Source organism: Schistocerca gregaria, chromosome 2, assembly GCF_023897955.1.
Source record: "Schistocerca gregaria isolate iqSchGreg1 chromosome 2, iqSchGreg1.2, whole genome shotgun sequence".
In the NCBI taxonomy this organism is placed as follows: domain Eukaryota; kingdom Metazoa; phylum Arthropoda; class Insecta; order Orthoptera; family Acrididae; genus Schistocerca; species Schistocerca gregaria.
This window is the reverse complement of record NC_064921.1, coordinates 7,017,156-7,038,733: the sequence shown is the minus strand read 5'-3', so window position 1 is coordinate 7,038,733 and position 21,578 is coordinate 7,017,156. Positions and strand designations below refer to the sequence as shown.

The 21,578-nt window shown below is 26.5% G+C and overlaps 1 protein-coding gene and 2 long non-coding RNA genes across 4 annotated transcripts in view; 1 reads left to right on the top strand and 2 right to left on the bottom strand.

Annotated features, from left to right (window-relative positions):
- LOC126336228 (uncharacterized) overlaps positions 1-21,578 on the top strand; it is a 30,719-nt gene that overhangs the window by 2,713 nt on the left and 6,428 nt on the right. The window contains exon 1 of one of the 2 annotated variants that reach the window (XR_007564925.1): positions 12,694-12,979. The exons of the other annotated variant lie outside the window; for it this stretch is intronic. This is a non-coding gene — a long non-coding RNA (uncharacterized LOC126336228). Of the gene's footprint in view, positions 1-12,693; positions 12,980-21,578 lie in introns of those variants that run through there. 2 annotated transcript variants of the gene reach the window in all.
- LOC126336230 (uncharacterized) overlaps positions 1-21,578 on the bottom strand; it is a 35,831-nt gene that overhangs the window by 11,272 nt on the left and 2,981 nt on the right. The window lies entirely within an intron of this gene.
- Positions 1,765-17,460, bottom strand: LOC126336223 (NADH-ubiquinone oxidoreductase chain 5-like). Its single transcript, XM_049999722.1, has 2 exons — positions 16,767-17,460; positions 1,765-2,551 (listed from the first exon to the last, which is right to left on the bottom strand). The coding sequence occupies exons 1-2, from the start codon at positions 16,936-16,938 to the stop codon at positions 2,373-2,375; spliced, it is 351 nt and encodes a 116-aa protein (XP_049855679.1). The 5' UTR covers positions 16,939-17,460; the 3' UTR covers positions 1,765-2,372.

Here is a 21,578-nt window from a genome sequence, read left to right as displayed (position 1 = left end):
AGGACCATCTATAGCAATAAACTTAATCTCATTACTAATTATTGGACAAATACTTCTATTAATTCTAGAATCAGCAGTAGCAATAATTCAAGCCTATGTTTTCTCAATTCTAAGAACTCTATATTCTAGAGAAGTATATTAAACCTATGTTAACAACTCACTCAAACCACCCATTCCACTTAGTAGACTATAGACCTTGACCATTAACAGGAGCAATTGGAGCAATAGTCCTAGTATCAGGACTAGCAAAATGATTCCACCTATTTAATATTAACTTATTCATAATTGGATTTGGAATTACCCTACTAACTATAATTCAATGATGATGAGATGTAGTACGAGAAGGAACATATCAAGGATTACATACAGGATTTGTATCAATTGGATTACGATGAGGAATAATTTTATTTATTGCATCAGAGGTATTATTTTTCGTTTCTTTTTTTTGAGCATTCTTTAGAAGAAGATTAGCACCAACAATTGAACTAGGAATACTATGACCTCCAATAGGAATTCAACCCTTTAACCCTATACAAATTCCATTACTTAATACAGCTATTCTTTTAGCATCAGGAGTAACAGTAACATGAGCACATCATAGTTTAATGGAATCTAATCATACTCAAGCACTACAAGGATTATTCTTCACAGTGTTATTAGGACTATACTTTACAATACTTCAAGCATATGAATATTGAGAAGCACCTTTTACCATTGCAGATGCAGTTTATGGATCAACATTCTTTGTTGCAACAGGATTCCATGGTTTACACGTAATTATTGGAACAATCTTTTTATCAACATGTCTACTTCGACACTCAATAAATCAATTTTCACCAAGACATCACTTTGGATTTGAAGCAGCAGCATGATACTGACACTTCATAGACGTAGTATGATTATTCTTATATATCTCTATTTATTGATGAGGTAGATAATTGTTTTTCTAGTATAAATAGTACATTTGACTTCCAATCAGAAAGCTTGATATAAATCAAGAAAAACAATTCTAATTCTATCAACAAGAGTTTTCATTAGATTTATTATTCCAATAATTGTTATAATCCTGGCAACAACACTATCAAAAAAATTAATTAATGATCGAGAAAAAAGATCACCATTTGAATGTGGGTTTGATCCAAAAAGATCAGCACGAATACCATTCTCAATACGATTCTTCCTAATCGCAGTAATCTTTTTAATTTTTGATGTAGAAATTGCACTAATTCTACCAATTGTAAATATTGTTAAAACTTCAGACATTATAATCTGAACAGTATCAACAATATTTTTTATTCTAGTTCTATTAGGAGGACTATACCATGAATGAAACCAAGGAGCATTACAATGAGCAGAATAAAGGGTTGTAGTTAAATATAACATTTGGGTTGCATTCAAAAAGTATTGATATTATCAATCAACCTTAAATAGAATAAGAAGCGAAATATTGCAGTCAGTTTCGACCTGGAAGATTGGTATGTACTACCCTTATTCTTATTAATTGAAGCCAAAAAGAGGCGTATTACTGTTAATAATATAATTGAACTATAATAGTTCCAATTAAGGAAATGTAAAGCCAATATGAAAGCTGCTAACTTTTTATATTAGCGGTTAAACTCCGTTAACATTTCTAAAATTTATATAGTTTAAATAAAACATTACATTTTCACTGTAAAAATAATATATCTATATTTATAAATACTTAAAAGTAAAAATACTTCCTTAACATCTTCAGTGTCACGCTCTAATTATAAGCTATTTAAGTAAACGAAAAACAATATTACCAAAATAAATATTCAAAAAATAAAAGTTAAAAGATAAATCTTGAAATTAGAATCATATCAACCTTGAATATAACCAATTAAATAAATAAATAATCTATATAAACCTTGACCACCAAGTAATTCACCTCAACCATAATCAAATGACTTAGATGAATAATAACCTATTTTTAAAGGAATATATCTAATAAACTTAGTTGAAAGAAAAGGTATAAATCATATAGAACCAGCAAATCTAACAAAAGAAAGTATACTTAAAGAAAATAAATTATGAGAAAAATCAAAATTAGAAATAAGATAACCTAAATAAGCACCTAAAATAACAACTGTAATAGTTAAAAACTTTAAATAATAAGGTAAAGCAATCACATGAGGAATAGGAAAAATTAATCAAGATAAAAGACTACCACCAAAAACAGCAACAAACAATAGACCAATTATTCCAAATGAAATATAATAACCCTTATCATCAAAAGAAAATCTAGAATAAAAATTATTATCACCAGATATTGAATAATAAAACAAACGAAAAGAATAAGAAGCAGTTAAACCAGTAGAAAAAAAATAAAGAAAAAAAATTAAACAATTAATTCATCTTAAACAAACCATCTCAAGAATTAAATCCTTTGAATAAAATCCCGCTAAAAAAGGTATTCCACACAAAGATAAACTAGAAACATTAAAACAAACTGAAGTTAAAGGTATGAAATTAACAATTGATCCTATAAAACGAATATCCTGAGAATCCTTCAAATTATGAATTATTGAACCTGCACATATAAATAATAATGCCTTAAATAAAGCATGAGCCAAAAAATGAAAAAATGCAAGCTTTGGATAACCTATAGCCAAAATTCTTATTATTAAACCAAGTTGTCTTAAAGTAGAAAGAGCAATAATCTTCTTTAAATCAAACTCAAAATTAGCGCCCAATCCAGCCATAAATATAGTTATACAACCAATTAAAAGTAAAAATCAACCACAATTATAAGTATCCAATATTGGTCTAAAACGAATTAATAAATAAACACCAGCAGTAACAAGAGTAGAAGAATGAACTAAAGCAGAAACAGGAGTAGGAGCTGCTATAGCAGCAGGAAGTCATGAATAGAAAGGAATCAGAGCTCTCTTAGTTATAGCTGCTAAAACAATTAATATAGTAATGAGCTTTATTTCAAAAGAATTAGAAATAAAATCATAATAATAAATATAATTTCAACCACCAAAATTTAACATTCATGCAATAGAAATTAAAATAGCAACATCACCAATACGATTAGAAAGTGCAGTTAATATACCAGCACTATAAGATTTTACATTTTGATAATAAATAACTAAACAATAAGAAACTAAACCTAAACCATCTCAACCTAATAAAATTCTAATTAAATTAGGACTAATAATTAAAAAACCTATAGAAAGAATAAATATTAAAACAATAATAATAAAACGATTTATATTCTTTTCACCAGATATATAATCCTCTCTATAATAAATAACCAAAGAAGAAATATATATAACAAAAGATATAAAAATAAGAGATATTCAATCCAAAATTAAAGTTATAACAACTATAGAACCATTTAAATTGAAAAGCTTTCACTCAACAAAAACTCTATAATCAATTATTAAATAATAAATACCTAAAATAAAAATTATAGTTCTCGAAATAAACAAAGAAAAAAAACTCAAAGAACAAATAGAAAATAAATTCACGGCCTAAGATGAAAAACTTCATATCATTGATTCCACAAAACAATATTTTTAATTAAAATACTTAAGCAAACTAAACAAAGAAATATTCATCCTTTAAACAGAGAATATTTAAAGGCAATCAATGTAAAAGTAAAAGATGATATTCACGAAAATAACCAAGAGAACAAGTATAAACACCAGAATAATAATTCCCATGCTGAGAATAAGAATATATATACAAAGTATAAACAGCTCTAAAAAAAGATAAAAAAATCAAAGCAAAGAATCTAAAAGAAGATCAAGATATAATTCTATTTAATAATCTAATTTCACCTACCAAATTTAAATAAGGAGGAGCAGCCATATTTGATGATCTTAAAAGAAATCAACATAAAGCCATTTTGGCATCAAATTAATTATACCCTTGTTAATTAATAATCTTCGTCTACCTAAACGTTCATAAATAATATTAGATAAACAAAATAAACCAGAAGAACATAAACCATGACCAACCATTAGAGAAAGAGAACCTACACAACCTCATCAATTCATAGTCATCAATCCACCAATAACCATTCTTATATGAGCAACAGAAGAATATGCAATTAAAGACTTTAAATCAACCTGACGAAAACAAATAAATCTTACAATAACACCCCCAGATAAACCTAAAGACAATCAAAAATAATTAAACTTTAAACCCAAATAAGAAATAACCTTTATAACACGAAAAATACCATAACCACCTAACTTTAATAAAACACCAGCAAGAATTATTCTACCTGAAATAGGGGCCTCTACATGAGCCTTAGGAAGTCATAAATGAACCAAAAACATAGGTATCTTAACTAAAAAAGCCAAAATTATAAATACATAAAACATAAAATAATAAGAACCAAAATCAACCAATAAAGGAAAATATAAAGTATTAGAAAAATCATAAACCTTAAATAAAACTAATAATAAAGGTAATCTAGCAACCAAAGTATAAAAAATTAAATAAACACCAGCCTGCAAACGCTCAGGTTGATAACCCCAACCCAAAATTAAAAGTAAAGTAGGAACTAATCTAGCCTCAAAAAAAATATAAAAAGAAAGAAGACTTAATCTAGCAAATGAACAATAAAGCATAATTATTAAAATCAAAACCATAAAAACAAAAAAATTAGAATGATATGAACTTAAATAAACTGAACCTCTAGCAGTGATTATTAAAGAACAAATCCAAAAACTAAGTAAAATTAAACTAAAAGAAAAATAATCAATACCAAAATAATATCTAATTATATTCAAATCAGCATATGAATAAACACAAATTATAAAAACAAAACCCGACAGAAACATTAAAGAATGAACCAACCATCAACAATTATTTAATAAACAAAGAGGGATCAAAAAATAGTTATAAATAAATACTTTAACATAAAGATAAACCAAAAGAATTAAAAAAATCATTACCATGAGAACGAATTATTGAAACTAAAATAGAAAGACCTAAAGCACCCTCACAAACAGAAAAAACTAAAAAAATAACAGGAAAAAAATAATCATAATCAAACTCAATAAGAAAACAATAACTAACATAAATAAAGAAAGAACAATATATTCTAATCTCAAAAGAACCATTAATAAATGTTTACGTTTAGAAGAAAAAACATAAACACCAGCAAAATAAATCAATAAAGAAGTAAAAATAGAGAATATAAACATTAGTTTTAATAGTTTAAAAAAAACGCCGGTCTTGTAAACCGGAAATAAGTCCAGCCCCCACTTTTAAAACTTCAGAGGTGGAAAAGCTTCCATCATCGGTCCCCAAAACCGGTATTTTAAATAAACTAACCCCTGAAATGATCAAAATAATAATTATATCATTATCAAATGTAATAAATATTAATTTTATTAAATTAAGACACCCAATATCAATAATGCTTTTTATTATCCTTCAAACCTTCCTAGTTGGATTAATAACAGGAACAATAATAGAAAGATATTGATTATCATATATTTTATTTTTAACATTTCTTGGTGGTATACTAGTATTATTTATTTACATTACAAGAATTGCATCAAACGAAATATTTCAGCCTAAATCAATCACTATAATTATTACATTAATAATGTGAGTATTTATCATATTAATATTAATTATTCTAGATATATCTATATTTATAGACTTTTTCAAAAACACCGAAACTATAAATATTGATAATTCAATCAATTATCAAGAAATAACAATATCTTTAGAAAAATTATATAATAGACCAACATTCATTATTACAATAATAATAATAATTTATTTATTTTTAGCACTACTAGCAGTTGTTAAAATCACCAATATTAATCAGGGACCTATTCGTAAAATAAGATAATTACTAATGAATAAACCCTTACGATTAAGACATCCTTTAATTAAAATTATTAATAACTCTTTAATTGACTTACCTGCCCCAACAAATATTTCATTTTGATGAAATTTTGGATCCCTATTAGGGTTATGTTTGGTAATTCAAATCGTAACTGGACTATTTATAGCTATACATTATACATCAAATATTGAAATAGCATTCAGTAGTGTAGTACACATCTGCCGAGACGTAAATAATGGTTGAATTATCCGAACCTTACACGCAAATGGAGCATCTATATTTTTTATTTGTATTTACTTACATGTAGGACGTGGAATTTACTATGGATCTTATATATATATACATACCTGAATAATTGGTACAGTGATTTTATTTTTAGTTATAGCAACTGCATTTATAGGATATGTCTTACCCTGAGGCCAAATATCTTTTTGAGGTGCAACAGTAATTACTAATTTATTATCAGCAAAAAATTCCATTCCATCCATACTTTACCTTTAAGGATTCTATTACATTTGTAATAATGACATCATTATTAATTATACTATGTTTAATTAATCCTTACCTATTAGGAGATCCAGATAACTTTGTACCTGCCAACCCATTAGTAACACCAGTTCACATTCAACCAGAATGATATTTCCTATTTGCATATGCAATTCTACGATCTATCCCTAATAAGTTAGGAGGTGTTATTGCATTATTTTTATCAATTAGAATCTTAATAATTTTACCATTTTATAATAAAACACCATTCTGAGGCATTCAATTTTACCCTATTAATCAAATTTTATTCTGAATTATAGTAGTTGTTGTATGCTTACTAACGTGAATTGGTAAACGACCTGTTGAAGAACCTTATATTATAACAGGTCAAATCTTAACAATTATTTACTTCACATATTTCTTAATTAATGTCCATGTCGCAAACACATGAGATAAATTAATTAAGGAATAAAGTTAATTAGCTTAGGAAAAGCATATGTTTTGAAAACATAAAATTAGAAGTTTAACTCTTCTATTAACTTTTCTCAAAAAATTTCACTAACCAAATGAGATAAATAAAATCTTTAAACCAACAAAGAAAATAAAAAAATTCAAAGATAAAGGTAAAAAACTTTTTCAAGCTAAGTACATTAATTTATCATAACGGAACCGTGGTAATGTTCCACGAACCCAAATAAAACCAAAAGATATAATAGCAAGCTTAATAAAAAATATAAAAGAATAAAAATCACCGCCCAAAAAAATTAAAGCCAATAACATTCTTATGAAGACAATTCTAGTATTTTCAGCTAAAAAAATTAAAGTAAAACCACCCGCACCATACTCAATATTAAATCCTGAAACTAACTCAGATTCCCCTTCAGCAAAATCAAAAGGAGTACGATTAGTTTCAGCTAAGCAAGAAGCAAAACAAGCTAAAGCTAAAGGAAAAGAAATAATAATAAATCAACAATAAAGCTGATAGTTTATAAAATCAAACATATTAAAACTACCAATTAAAATAATTAAAGACAATAAAATTAAAGCTAAACTAACTTCATAAGAAATTGTTTGAGCAACAGAACGAAGAGAACCTAATAATGAATAATTTGAATTAGAAGAGAACCAGCAATTATAACAGTATAAACACCTAATCTAGTACAACATAAAAAAAATAAAAATCCATAAGAAAAAGAACACATATAAGTTAAATAAGGAAAAATTACTCAAACGGCTAAAGAAATCATTAAATTAAAAACAGGGGAAAAATAATAAAGTAGGTAATTAGATATAATAGGAATTGGCTGCTCCTTACAAATTAACTTAATAGCATCTCTAAATGGCTGAGGAATTCCAACAAAACCTACCTTATTTGGACCCTTTCGAATCTGAATATAACCTAAAACCTTACGCTCTAATAAAGTTAAAAAGGCAACACTAATTAAAACACAAATAACCAATAAAAGAAAATTCAAAATAAATATAAATAAATCATAAAGTATCAATACTATTTGTAGAAAAAATCTACATAAATGAATTCTAAATTCAACACATTAATCTGTCAAAATAGTAAATAAATTAATATTAATCAATATAACAAAAAATATTTTAACCATATGGTCCTTTCGTACTAATATGGATTAACAATCTTAGGATAGAAACCGACCTGGCTCACGCCGGTCTGAACTCAGATCATGTAAGAATTTAAAGGTCGAACAGACCTAATCATTGGGCTCCTGCACCCAAAATTTTTCTTAATCCAACATCGAGGTCGCAATCTGCTTTGTCGATATGAGCTCTCAAAAACAATTACGCTGTTATCCCTAAGGTAACTTAATCTTATGATCATAAATTATGGATCAAAATAACAAACATAAATAAATGATATAATAATGAAGAGTTTATCTATTCTTCATGTCACCCCAACAAAACATCATCATTAAATATAGAAAGACAAACAAAAAACTATATAAAAGTAAAATGTCAAGCTCTATAGGGTCTTCTCGTCCTAAAGAAGAATTTAAGCCTTTTGACTCAAAAGTTAAATTCAAAAATTTATTAAGTGACAGTTGATTTCTCGTCAAGCCATTCATTCCAGCCACTAATTAAGAGACTAATGATTATGCTACCTTTGCACGGTCAAAATACCGCGGCTCTTTAAAAATACGCTCAGTGAGCAGGCCAGACCTCAAAATATAAACAAGAGGACATGTTTTTGATAAACAGGCGGAAATCAATTTTGCCTAGTTCCTTATAATAAGTTCACAAGGTAAAAATTTCATACAAATAAATATACTAATTCTATCATTATTACAAAAATTTTAAAATTAAATTAATAATCTTAATAAAAAACCTAAAATATTTATAAAATCAAAATAAAAAATAATGAACTAAAACGTAATCTTAAAGATAGCTGGTTTAAAGCTTACTATTATATTTCTATAAAATAAATTATAGGTTATTAACTTCAAAGCTTATCCCTTAAAGAATAAATAAGTTAATATTTTTACTTAAAAAATTAAATAAAAACAAATAAATTTGAAAAATTAAATTTTTTCTTAAGAAACTAGATATCTTTGGATACGATTAACATCTCATTTCTATAAATAATTTAATAATAATTATGATACATTAACTATAAATTATTTATAAATCAACCCAAATCGAGACAAGTAAAATAAATACTAAAATTTTGATAAACCCTGATACAAATGGTACAATAAATAAAATCTACTTAAAAAAATTTAAAATAATATTTCATAAAACACTTACATCACCAATAAACTATAATTTAAAAAATCAATTCTATAAAATATACTAAGACAAAAATACAATAAAATTATTTATATTAAATAATTAAATAAACAAAAAATAAATATAATAAAATAAATAATCAAGATATCCTGATTTGCACAGAAAAATTTTCAGTGTAAATGAAACACTTTACTAATAAGTTATATCTTGAAACTCTTCCTAGATACACTTTCCAGTACATCTACTATGTTACGACTTATCTCATCTAAATTGAAGCTACTTTAAAATAAAATAGAATAATCAATAATGAGAGCGACGGGCGATGTGTACACATCTCAGAGCCAATATCAGTTAAATTAAATAAATTAAATTACTATCAAATCCACCTTCATTAACAGTATTTCACTATCAAATCCGTTATAAACAAAAATCTATTGTAACCCACCTCCTCTTAACTATAAGCTGCACCTTGACCTGAAATATTTTATAATTATAAATCTTGAGAATTATAACTCTAAAAAGATTCTCTGATAACGGAGATATACAAACAAATAAATTAAGTAGAGTAAATCGTGTATTATCAATCATGGGGTAGGTTCCTCTGAATGGAATGAGATACCGCCAAATTCTTTGGGTTTAAAGACCTTAACTAATAGTACCCTGGTAAATATAATTAACATTTAAAATAATAGGGTATCTAATCATAGTTTATTATTTAAATTTCAGATTCATAAAAAGGGCCACAAATAAATTTTAACATTTCACCTTACAAATTTATATTTCAACCCTAATAATATAAACAACTGTTTTAACCAATAATATTCACTTGTATCAATCGTATAACCGCGGCTGCTGGCACGAATTATGCCGATACTAAATCAATTGCTAAATCCAAAATCACTTGATAATTAAATCAAATTACTGCAAAAAGAACATTTAGTCTAACAAAACTTACATATAATACAAAGAAAAAGTGAATAAACAAGCAAGAATAAAACTTTTAAAAATAAAAAATAAGAAAATTTTAAATCTATTAATTCAGGAAAAAATAAAAGATTCAAATATTTAAAGAAAAAAAAAGAAAAAAACCACAAACATTAACAAAAAAAAAAGAAACGCCCCTATGTATGACCACAACAACTTCTCTATTATATATAATTAAAGATTAATATGGAACATGTATAGCAATAATGGTATTATATTCTTTCTTATTTAATCTTTCTTTTCACTAATGAATAAAGAAAGATTAAATAATATAATAAATATATTTTATACAATTATGTAATTTAATATAATATGTTATTAATATGAATTCTTTTTTTATATTAAGTTAACTTTCATATATATTAGTTAAATAATCTAATTATAGATAATTTACATAATTATATTATTATAATTAATATAATTATTTATATTAATTATAATATTTTATATTTAAATTAATAATTTTATTTATTATATCCAATTATAATAATAGTAAATATTAAATTACATATTATTATATATATTATATTATAATAACCTATTTTAAGCTAAAAACATAAGTAGCTATAATTCTAGGTAAATAATTGCATTAAAATAATCAATTGATAATGGTAAGATGAACTTATAATACTTTAATTTCAATTAAATGTAATATATTAATATAAATTATTTATTATATATATATATAAAAAAAATAAAATGAGCAGGATAAATTAATCCTAATTAAACAAAATAATACATAAAAGAATTTCAAAAAAAACTTTCGATTTATATATTAAATAAATGAAGTGCCTGATTAAAGGGTTACCTTGATAGGGTAAATAAAGTAAATAAAATTACCTTCATTAAAATTACATAAGATAGAATTAAACTACCTCCTTTAGTATCAAAAACTAACGTGCATCATACACCTTAATGTAAAAAGGTAAGCTAAACAAGCTAATGGGTTCATACCCCATTTATAGAGGTATCAATCCTCTCCTTTTTAATGACCAACAACTCTACAAAACTTCTCTTCCTATCAACATTAATGATAGGAACGATCCTGTCCATTTCATCAAATTCCTGATTTGGGGTTTGAATAGGACTTGAGATCAACTTACTTTCATTTATTCCGCTCCTAACAAGAAATAAAAATATAATAATAAATGAATCATCAATTAAATATTTTATTGTCCAAGCAATAGCATCGACAATATTATTATTTTCAATTTTGCTGATTCAAATAAAATATCCCATGGGATGGGAAACAGAATTTATCCCATCAATAATAATTAGATCTAGACTATTATTAAAGATTGGAGCTGCACCTTTCCATTTCTGATTTCCAGAAGTTATAGGAGCATCAAGATGAAATAATTGTTTAACAATAATAACATGACAAAAAATCGCCCCAATAATGGTCTTATCTTATTGTATTCAATTAAGAACTTTTATTTGAACAATTATTACCTTAAGAATTATTATTGGGGCAATAGGAGGTTTAAATCAAACATCCTTACGACAACTTTTAGCATATTCATCAATCAGACATCTAGGTTGAATAATTAGATCATTAACAGTCAGAGAAAACATCTGAGAACTATACTTCATTATTTACTCACTATTAAGATTAATTATAGTTTTATTATTTAAGCAAATAAATTTATTTTTCATAAATCAAATTTATTCAGCCAGAAATATAAAAACCGAAATTAAATTCATAATATTCTTATCTTTAGGTGGACTACCACCATTCCTTGGATTCTTACCAAAATGAATTGTAATACAATCATTAATAGAAAACAATATAACAACTATTATAACTATTATAGTTGTATTTACTACAATTACACTCTACTACTATATACGTATTAGATTCTCAGCTCTAATTATATCATACACAGAAAATTCGTGATCTATAAAGATAAAGTCCCAAAAATCAAGAATCATTCTTCCTATAACAGTAATAATTTCAACAATAGGATTGATTTCAAAATCAACCTTAATTTCATTATACTAAGGACTTAAGTTAATCAAACTAATAACCTTCAAAGTTATAATTAAAAGAATAATCTTTTAGGCCTTAGTAAAATTTTACACCTCTAGAATTGCAGTCTAGAATCATAATTGAATATAAGACCTAAATATGATAAGAGAGAAAACATCTCATAAGTAGATTTACAGTCTACCACCTAAAATTCAGCCATCTTACCGCAAAAATGATTATTCTCAACAAACCATAAGGACATTGGTACTTTATACTTCATATTTGGAGCCTGAGCAGGAATAGTAGGAACATCAATAAGAATACTTATTCGTGCTGAACTTGGCCAACCCGGATCTCTAATTGGGGATGATTAGATTTATAATGTTATTATTACAGCTCACGCATTCGTAATAATTTTCTTTATAGTAATACCTATTATAATTGGTGGATTTGGTAATTGACTTGTTCCTCTAATAATTGGTGCACCAGATATAGCATTTCCACGAATAAATAATATAAGTTTTTGATTACTACCACCTTCACTAACCCTTCTTCTTACATCTTCTATAGTAGATAATGGTGCTGGTACAGGATGAACAGTTTACCCTCCTCTAGCAGGAGCTATTGCACACGGGGGTGCATCTGTAGATCTAGCTATTTTTTCACTGCACTTAGCAGGTGTATCATCTATTCTTGGTGCAGTGAATTTCATTACAACAGCAATTAATATACGATCAGAAAGTATAACTTTAGATCAAACACCTTTATTTGTATGATCTGTAGCTATTACAGCATTACTTCTCCTTCTTTCACTTCCAGTTTTAGCAGGAGCTATTACTATATTATTAACAGATCGGAATTTAAATACATCATTCTTTGACCCTGCAGGAGGGGGTGACCCAATTCTATATCAACATCTATTTTGATTCTTTGGACACCCAGAAGTTTATATTTTAATTCTACCGGGGTTTGGAATTATTTCACATATTGTATGTCAAGAAAGAGGAAAAATTGAATCATTTGGAACATTAGGTATAATTTATGCTATACTATCAATTGGACTAATAGGATTTATTGTATGAGCACATCATATATTTACAGTAGGAATGGATGTTGACACACGAGCATATTTTACATCAGCAACAATAATTATTGCTGTACCTACAGGAATTAAGGTATTTAGATGATTAGCTACATTATATGGAACTAAATTCAAGTTCAATCCACCATTATTATGAGCTCTAGGATTTATTTTCCTATTTACAATTGGTGGATTAACAGGATTAGTATTAGCAAATTCATCACTTGATATTGTATTACATGATACATATTATGTAGTAGCCCACTTTCATTATGTATTATCTATAGGAGCAGTATTTGCAATTATAGGAGGTGTCATTCAATGATATCCACTATTTACAGGATTAACTATAAATAATACATGATTAAAAATCCAATTTACAATTATATTCATTGGAGTAAATTTAACATTCTTTCCTCAACACTTCCTAGGATTAGCAGGAATACCTCGACGATACTCTGACTACCCAGACGCATATACATCATGAAACGTAGTATCAAGAATTGGGTCTACAATTTCTATTGTAGGAATCATTATATTCATTGTAATTATATGAGAAAGAATGATTACAAACCGAGCAATTATATTTAGAGCTAACATAAGAAGATCAACAGAATGACTACAAAATAACCCTCCTGCAGAACATAGTTACTCAGAATTACCATTAATCTCTAGATTCTAATATGGCAGATTAGTGCAGTAGATTTAAGCTCTAAATTTAACCTTACATAATGAATTTAAAACACTTCTTGGACCAAAATCATTTAATGGAACAACATTCATTTTCATCTCAATTTTTATTATAATATTATTTAACAATTTCATAGGATTATTCCCTTATATTTTTACTAGAACAAGACATTTAGCATTAACATTTGCAATTGCCCTACCTATATGGCTAAGATTTATATTATTTGGATGAATTAACCATACTAATCATATATTTACACACCTTGTACCACAAGGTACACCGCCTGCATTAATATCATTTATAGTACTAATTGAAACAATTAGTAATGTTATTCGACCAGGTACATTAGCAGTACGGTTGGCAGCAAATATAATTGCAGGACACTTATTATTAACCTTATTAGGAAACACAGGACCATCTATAGCAATAAACTTAATCTCATTACTAATTATTGGACAAATACTTCTATTAATTCTAGAATCAGCAGTAGCAATAATTCAAGCCTATGTTTTCTCAATTCTAAGAACTCTATATTCTAGAGAAGTATATTAAACCTATGTTAACAACTCACTCAAACCACCCATTCCACTTAGTAGACTATAGACCTTGACCATTAACAGGAGCAATTGGAGCAATAGTCCTAGTATCAGGACTAGCAAAATGATTCCACCTATTTAATATTAACTTATTCATAATTGGATTTGGAATTACCCTACTAACTATAATTCAATGATGACGAGATGTAGTACGAGAAGGAACATATCAAGGATTACATACAGGATTTGTATCAATTGGATTACGATGAGGAATAATTTTATTTATTGCATCAGAGGTATTATTTTTCGTTTCTTTTTTTTGAGCATTCTTTAGAAGAAGATTAGCACCAACAATTGAACTAGGAATACTATGACCTCCAATAGGAATTCAACCCTTTAACCCTATACAAATTCCATTACTTAATACAGCTATTCTTTTAGCATCAGGAGTAACAGTAACATGAGCACATCATAGTTTAATGGAATCTAATCATACTCAAGCACTACAAGGATTATTCTTCACAGTGTTATTAGGACTATACTTTACAATACTTCAAGCATATGAATATTGAGAAGCACCTTTTACCATTGCAGATGCAGTTTATGGATCAACATTCTTTGTTGCAACAGGATTCCATGGTTTACACGTAATTATTGGAACAATCTTTTTATCAACATGTCTACTTCGACACTCAAAAAATCAATTTTCACCAAGACATCACTTTGGATTTGAAGCAGCAGCATGATACTGACACTTCGTAGACGTAGTATGATTATTCTTATTTATCTCTATTATTGATGAGGTAGATAATTGTTTTTCTAGTATAAATAGTACATTTGACTTCCAATCAGAAAGCTTGATATAAATCAAGAAAAACAATTCTAATTCTATCAACAAGAGTTTTCATTAGATTTATTATTCCAATAATTGTTATAATCCTGGCAACAACACTATCAAAAAAATTAATTAATGATCGAGAAAAAAGATCACCATTTGAATGTGGGTTTGATCCAAAAAGATCAGCACGAATACCATTCTCAATACGATTCTTCCTAATCGCAGTAATCTTTTTAATTTTTGATGTAGAAATTGCACTAATTCTACCAATTGTAATTATTTTTGAAACTTCAGACATTATAATCTGAACAGTATCAACAATATTTTTTATTCTAGTTCTATTAGGAGGACTATACCATGAATGAAACCAAGGAGCATTACAATGAGCAGAATAAAGGGTTGTAGTTAAATATAACATTTGGGTTGCATTCAAAGAGTATTGATATTATCAATCAACCTTAAATAGAATAAGAAGCGAAATATTGCAGTCAGTTTCGACCTGGAAGATTGGTATGTACTACCCTTATTCTTATTAATTGAAGCCAAAAAGAGGCGTATTACTGTTAATAATATAATTGAACTATAATAGTTCCAATTAAGGAAATGTAAAGCCAAAATGAAAGCTGCTAACTTTTTATATTAGTGGTTAAACTCCGTTAACATTTCTAAAATTTATATAGTTTAAATAAAACATTACATTTTCACTGTAAAAATAATATATCTATATTTATAAATACTTAAAAGTAAAAATACTTCCTTAACATCTTCAGTGTCACGCTCTAATTATAAGCTATTTAAGTAAACGAAAAACAATATTACCAAAATAAATATTCAAAAAATAAAAGTTAAAAGATAAATCTTGAAATTAGAATCATATCAACCTTGAATATAACCAATTAAATAAATAAATAATCTATATAAACCTTGACCACCAAGTAATTCACCTCAACCATAATCAAATGACTTAGATGAATAATAACCTATTTTTAAAGGAATATATCTAATAAACTTAGTTGAAAGAAAAGGCATAAATCATATAGAACCAGCAAATCTAACAAAAGAAAGTATACTTAAAGAAAATAAATTATGAGAAAAATCAAAATTAGAAATAAGATAACCTAAATAAGCACCTAAAATAACAACTGTAATAGTTAAAAACTTTAAATAATAAGGTAAAGCAATCACATGAGGAATAGGAAAAATTAATCAAGATAAAAGACTACCACCAAAAACAGCAACAAACAATAGACCAATTATTCCAAATGAAATATAATAACCCTTATCATCAAAAGAAAATCTAGAATAAAAATTATTATCACCAGATATTGAATAATAAAACAAACGAAAAGAATAAGAAGCAGTTAAACCAGTAGAAAAAAAATAAAGAAAAAAAATAAACAATTAATTCATCTTAAACAAACCATCTCAAGAATTAAATCCTTTGAATAAAATGCCGCTAAAAAAGGTATTCCACACAAAGATAAACTAGAAACATTAAAACAAACTGAAGTTAAAGGTATGAAATTAACAATTGATCCTATAAAACGAACATCCTGAGAATCCTTCAAATTATGAATTATTGAACCTGCACATATAAATAATAATGCCTTAAATAAAGCATGAGCCAATAAATGAAAAAATGCAAGCTTTGGATAACCTATAGCCAAAATTCTTATTATTAAACCAAGTTGTCTAAAAGTAGAAAGAGCAATAATCTTCTTTAAATCAAACTCAAAATTAGCGCCCAATCCAGCCATAAATATAGTTATACAACCAATTAAAAGTAAAAATCAACCACAATTATAAGTATCCAATATTGGTCTAAAACGAATTAATAAATAAACACCAGCAGTAACAAGAGTAGAAGAATGAACTAAAGCAGAAACAGGAGTAGGAGCTGCTATAGCAGCAGGAAGTCATGAAGAGAAAGGAATCTGAGCTCTCTTAGTTATAGCTGCTAAAACAATTAATATAGTAATGAGCTTTATTTCAAAAGAATTAGAAATAAAATCATAATAATAAATATAATTTCAACCACCAAAATTTAACATTCATGCAATAGAAATTAAAATAGCAACATCACCAATACGATTAGAAAGTGCAGTTAATATACCAGCACTATAAGATTTTACATTTTGATAATAAATAACTAAACAATAAGAAACTAAACCTAAACCATCTCAACCTAATAAAATTCTAATTAAATTAGGACTAATAATTAAAAAACCTATAGAAAGAATAAATATTAAAACAATAATAATAAAACGATTTATATTCTTTTCACCAGATATATAATCCTCTCTATAATAAATAACCAAAGAAGAAATATATATAACAAAAGATATAAAAATAAGAGATATTCAATCCAAAATTAAAGTTATAACAACTATAGAACCATTTAAATTGAAAAGCTCTCACTCAACAAAAACTCTATAATCAATTATTAAATAATAAATACCTAAAATAAAAATTATAGTTCTCGAAATAAACAAAGAAAAAAAACTCAAAGAACAAATAGAAAATAAATTCACGGCCTAAGATGAAAAACTTCATATCGTTGATTCCACAAAACAATATTTTTAATTAAAATACTTAAGCAAACTAAACAAAGAAATATTCACCCTTTAAACAGAGAATATTTAAAGGCAATCAATGTAAAAGTAAAAGATGATATTCACGAAAATAACCAAGAGAACAAGTATAAACACCAGAATAATAATTCCCATGCTGAGAATAAGAATATATATACAAAGTATAAACAGCTCTAAAAAAAGATAAAAAAATCAAAGCAAAGAATCTAAAAGAAGATCAAGATATAATTCTATTTAATAATCTAATTTCACCTACCAAATTTAAAGAAGGAGGAGCAGCCATATTTGATGATCTTAAAAGAAATCATCATAAAGCCATTCTTGGCATCAAATTAATTATACCCTTGTTAATTAATAATCTTCGTCTACCTAAACGTTCATAAATAATATTAGATAAACAAAATAAACCAGAAGAACATAAACCATGACTAACCATTAGAGAAAGAGAACCTACACAACCTCATCAATTCATAGTCATCAATCCACCAATAACCATTCTTATATGAGCAACAGAAGAATATGCAATTAAAGACTTTAAATCAACCTGACGAAAACAAATAAATCTTACAATAACACCCCCAGATAAACCTAAAGACAATCAAAAATAATTAAACTTTAAACCCAAATGAGAAATAACCTTTATAACACGAAAAATACCATAACCACCTAACTTTAATAAAACACCAGCAAGAATTATTCTACCTGAAATAGGGGCCTCTACATGAGCCTTAGGAAGTCATAAATGAACCAAAAACATAGGTATCTTAACTAAAAAAGCCAAAATTATAAATACATAAAACATAAAATAATAAGAACCAAAATCAACCAATAAAGGAAAATATAAAGTATTAGAAAAATCATAAACCTTAAATAAAACTAATAATAAAGGTAATCTAGCAACCAAAGTATAAAAAATTAAATAAACACCAGCCTGCAAACGCTCAGGTTGATAACCCCAACCCAAAATTAAAAGTAAAGTAGGAACTAATCTAGCCTCAAAAAAATATAAAAAGAAAGAAGACTTAATCTAGCAAATGAACAATAAAGCATAATTATTAAAATCAAAACCATAAAAACAAAAAAATTAGAATGATATGAACTTAAATAAACTGAACCTCTAGCAGTGATTATTAAAGAACAAATCCAAAAACTAAGTAAAATTAAACTAAAAGAAAAATAATCAATACCAAAATAATATCTAATTATATTCAAATCAGCATATGAATAAACACAAATTATAAAAACAAAACCCGACAGAAACATTAAAGAATGAACCAACCATCAACAATTATTTAATAAACAAAGAGGGATCAAAAAATAGTTATAAATAAATACTTTAACATAAAGATAAACCAAAAGAATTAAAAAAATCATTACCATGAGAACGAATTATTGAAACTAAAATAGAAAGACCTAAAACACCCTCACAAACAGAAAAAACTAAAAAAATAACAGGAAAAAAATAATCATAATCAAACTCAATAAGAAAAACAATAACTAACATAAATAAAGAAAGAACAATATATTCTAATCTCAAAAGAACCATTAATAAATGTTTACGTTTAGAAGAAAAAACATAAACACCAGCAAAATAAATCAATAAAGAAGTAAAAATAGAGAATATAAACATTAGTTTTAATAGTTTAAAAAAAACGCGAGTCTTGTAAACCGGAAATAAGTCCAGCCCCCACTTTTAAAACTTCAGAGGTGGAAAAGCTTCCATCATCGGTCCCCAAAACCGGTATTTTAAATAAACTAACCCCTGAAATGATCAAAATAATAATTATATCATTATCAAATGTAATAAATATTAATTTTATTAAATTAAGACACCCAATATCAATAATGCTTTTTATTATCCTTCAAACCTTCCTAGTTGGATTAATAACAGGAACAATAATAGAAAGATATTGATTATCATATATTTTATTTTTAACATTTCTTGGTGGTATACTAGTATTATTTATTTACATTACAAGAATTGCATCAAACGAAATATTTCAGCCTAAATCAATCACTATAATTATTACATTAATAATGTGAGTATTTATCATATTAATATTAATTATTCTAGATATATCTATATTTATAGACTTTTTCAAAAACACCGAAACTATAAATATTGATAATTCAATCAATTATCAAGAAATAACAATATCTTTAGAAAAATTATATAATAGACCAACATTCATTATTACAATAATAATAATAATTTATTTATTTTTAGCACTACTAGCAGTTGTTAAAATCACCAATATTAATCAGGGACCTATTCGTAAAATAAGATAATTACTAATGAATAAACCCTTACGATTAAGACATCCTTTAATTAAAATTATTAATAACTCTTTAATTGACTTACCTGCCCCAACAAATATTTCATTTTGATGAAATTTTGGATCCCTATTAGGGTTATGTTTGGTAATTCAAATCGTAACTGGACTATTTTTAGCTATACATTATACATCAAATATTGAAATAGCATTCAGTAGTGTAGTACACATCTGCCGAGACGTAAATAATGGTTGAATTATCCGAACCTTACACGCAAATAGAGCATCTATATTTTTTATTTGTATTTACTTACATGTAGGACGGGGAATTTACTATGGATCTTATATATATATACATACCTGAATAATTGGTACAGTGATTTTATTTTTAGTTATAGCAACTGCATTTATAGGATATGTCTTACCCTGAGGCCAAATATCTTTTTGAGGTGCAACAGTAATTACTAATTTATTATCAGCAATCCCATACTTAGGAACAGATTTAGTCCAATGAGTATGAGGAGGATTCGCTGTTGATAATGCAACATTAAATCGATTCTTCACATTCCATTTTGTATTACCATTTATTATTGCTGCTATAGCAGCAATTCATTTATTTTTTCTTCACCAAACAGGATCTAATAATCCTCTTGGACTAAATGGAGATATTGAAAAAATTCCATTCCATCCATACTTTACCTTTAAGGATTCTATTACATTTGTAATAATAACATCATTATTAATTATACTATGTTTAATTAATCCTTACCTATTAGGAGATCCAGATAACTTTGTACCTGCCAACCCATTAGTAACACCAGTTCACATTCAACCAGAATGATATTTCCTATTTGCATATGCAATTCTACGATCTATCCCTAATAAGTTAGGAGGTGTTATTGCATTATTTTTATCAATTAGAATCTTAATAATTTTACAATTTTATAATAAAACACCATTCCGAGGCATTCAATTTTACCCTATTAATCAAATTTTATTCTGAATTATAGTAGTTGTTGTATGCTTACTAATGTGAATTGGTAAACGACCTGTTGAAGAACCTTATATTATAACAGGTCAAATCTTAACAATTATTTACTTCACATATTTCTTAATTAATGTCCATGTCGCAAACGCATGAGATAAATTAATTAAGGAATAAAGTTAATTAGCTTAGGAAAAGCATATGTTTTGAAAACATAAAATTAGAAGTTTAACTCTTCTATTAACTTTTCTCAAAAAATTTCACTAAACAAATGAGATAAATAAAATCTTTAAACCAACAAAGAAAATAAAAAAATTCAAAGATAAAGGTAAAAAACTTTTTCAAGCTAAGTACATTAATTTATCATAACGGAACCGTGGTAATGTTCCACGAACCCAAATAAAACCAAAAGATATAATAGCAAGCTTAATAAAAAATATAAAAGAATAAAAATCACCGCCCAAAAAAATTAAAGCCAATAACATTCTTATGAAGACAATTCTAGTATATTCAGCTAAAAAAATTAAAGTAAAACCACCCGCACCATA

Coding starts and splice junctions, on each gene's coding strand:
- LOC126336223 (XM_049999722.1), bottom strand. CDS start 16,938: ATGGCTGGATTGGGCGCTAATTTTGAGTTTGATTTAAAGAAGATTATT. Junction 2,552..16,766: donor ATTATTATTTATATGTGCAG/GTTCAATAATTC, acceptor TTATATGTGCAG/GTTCAATAATTCATAATTTG.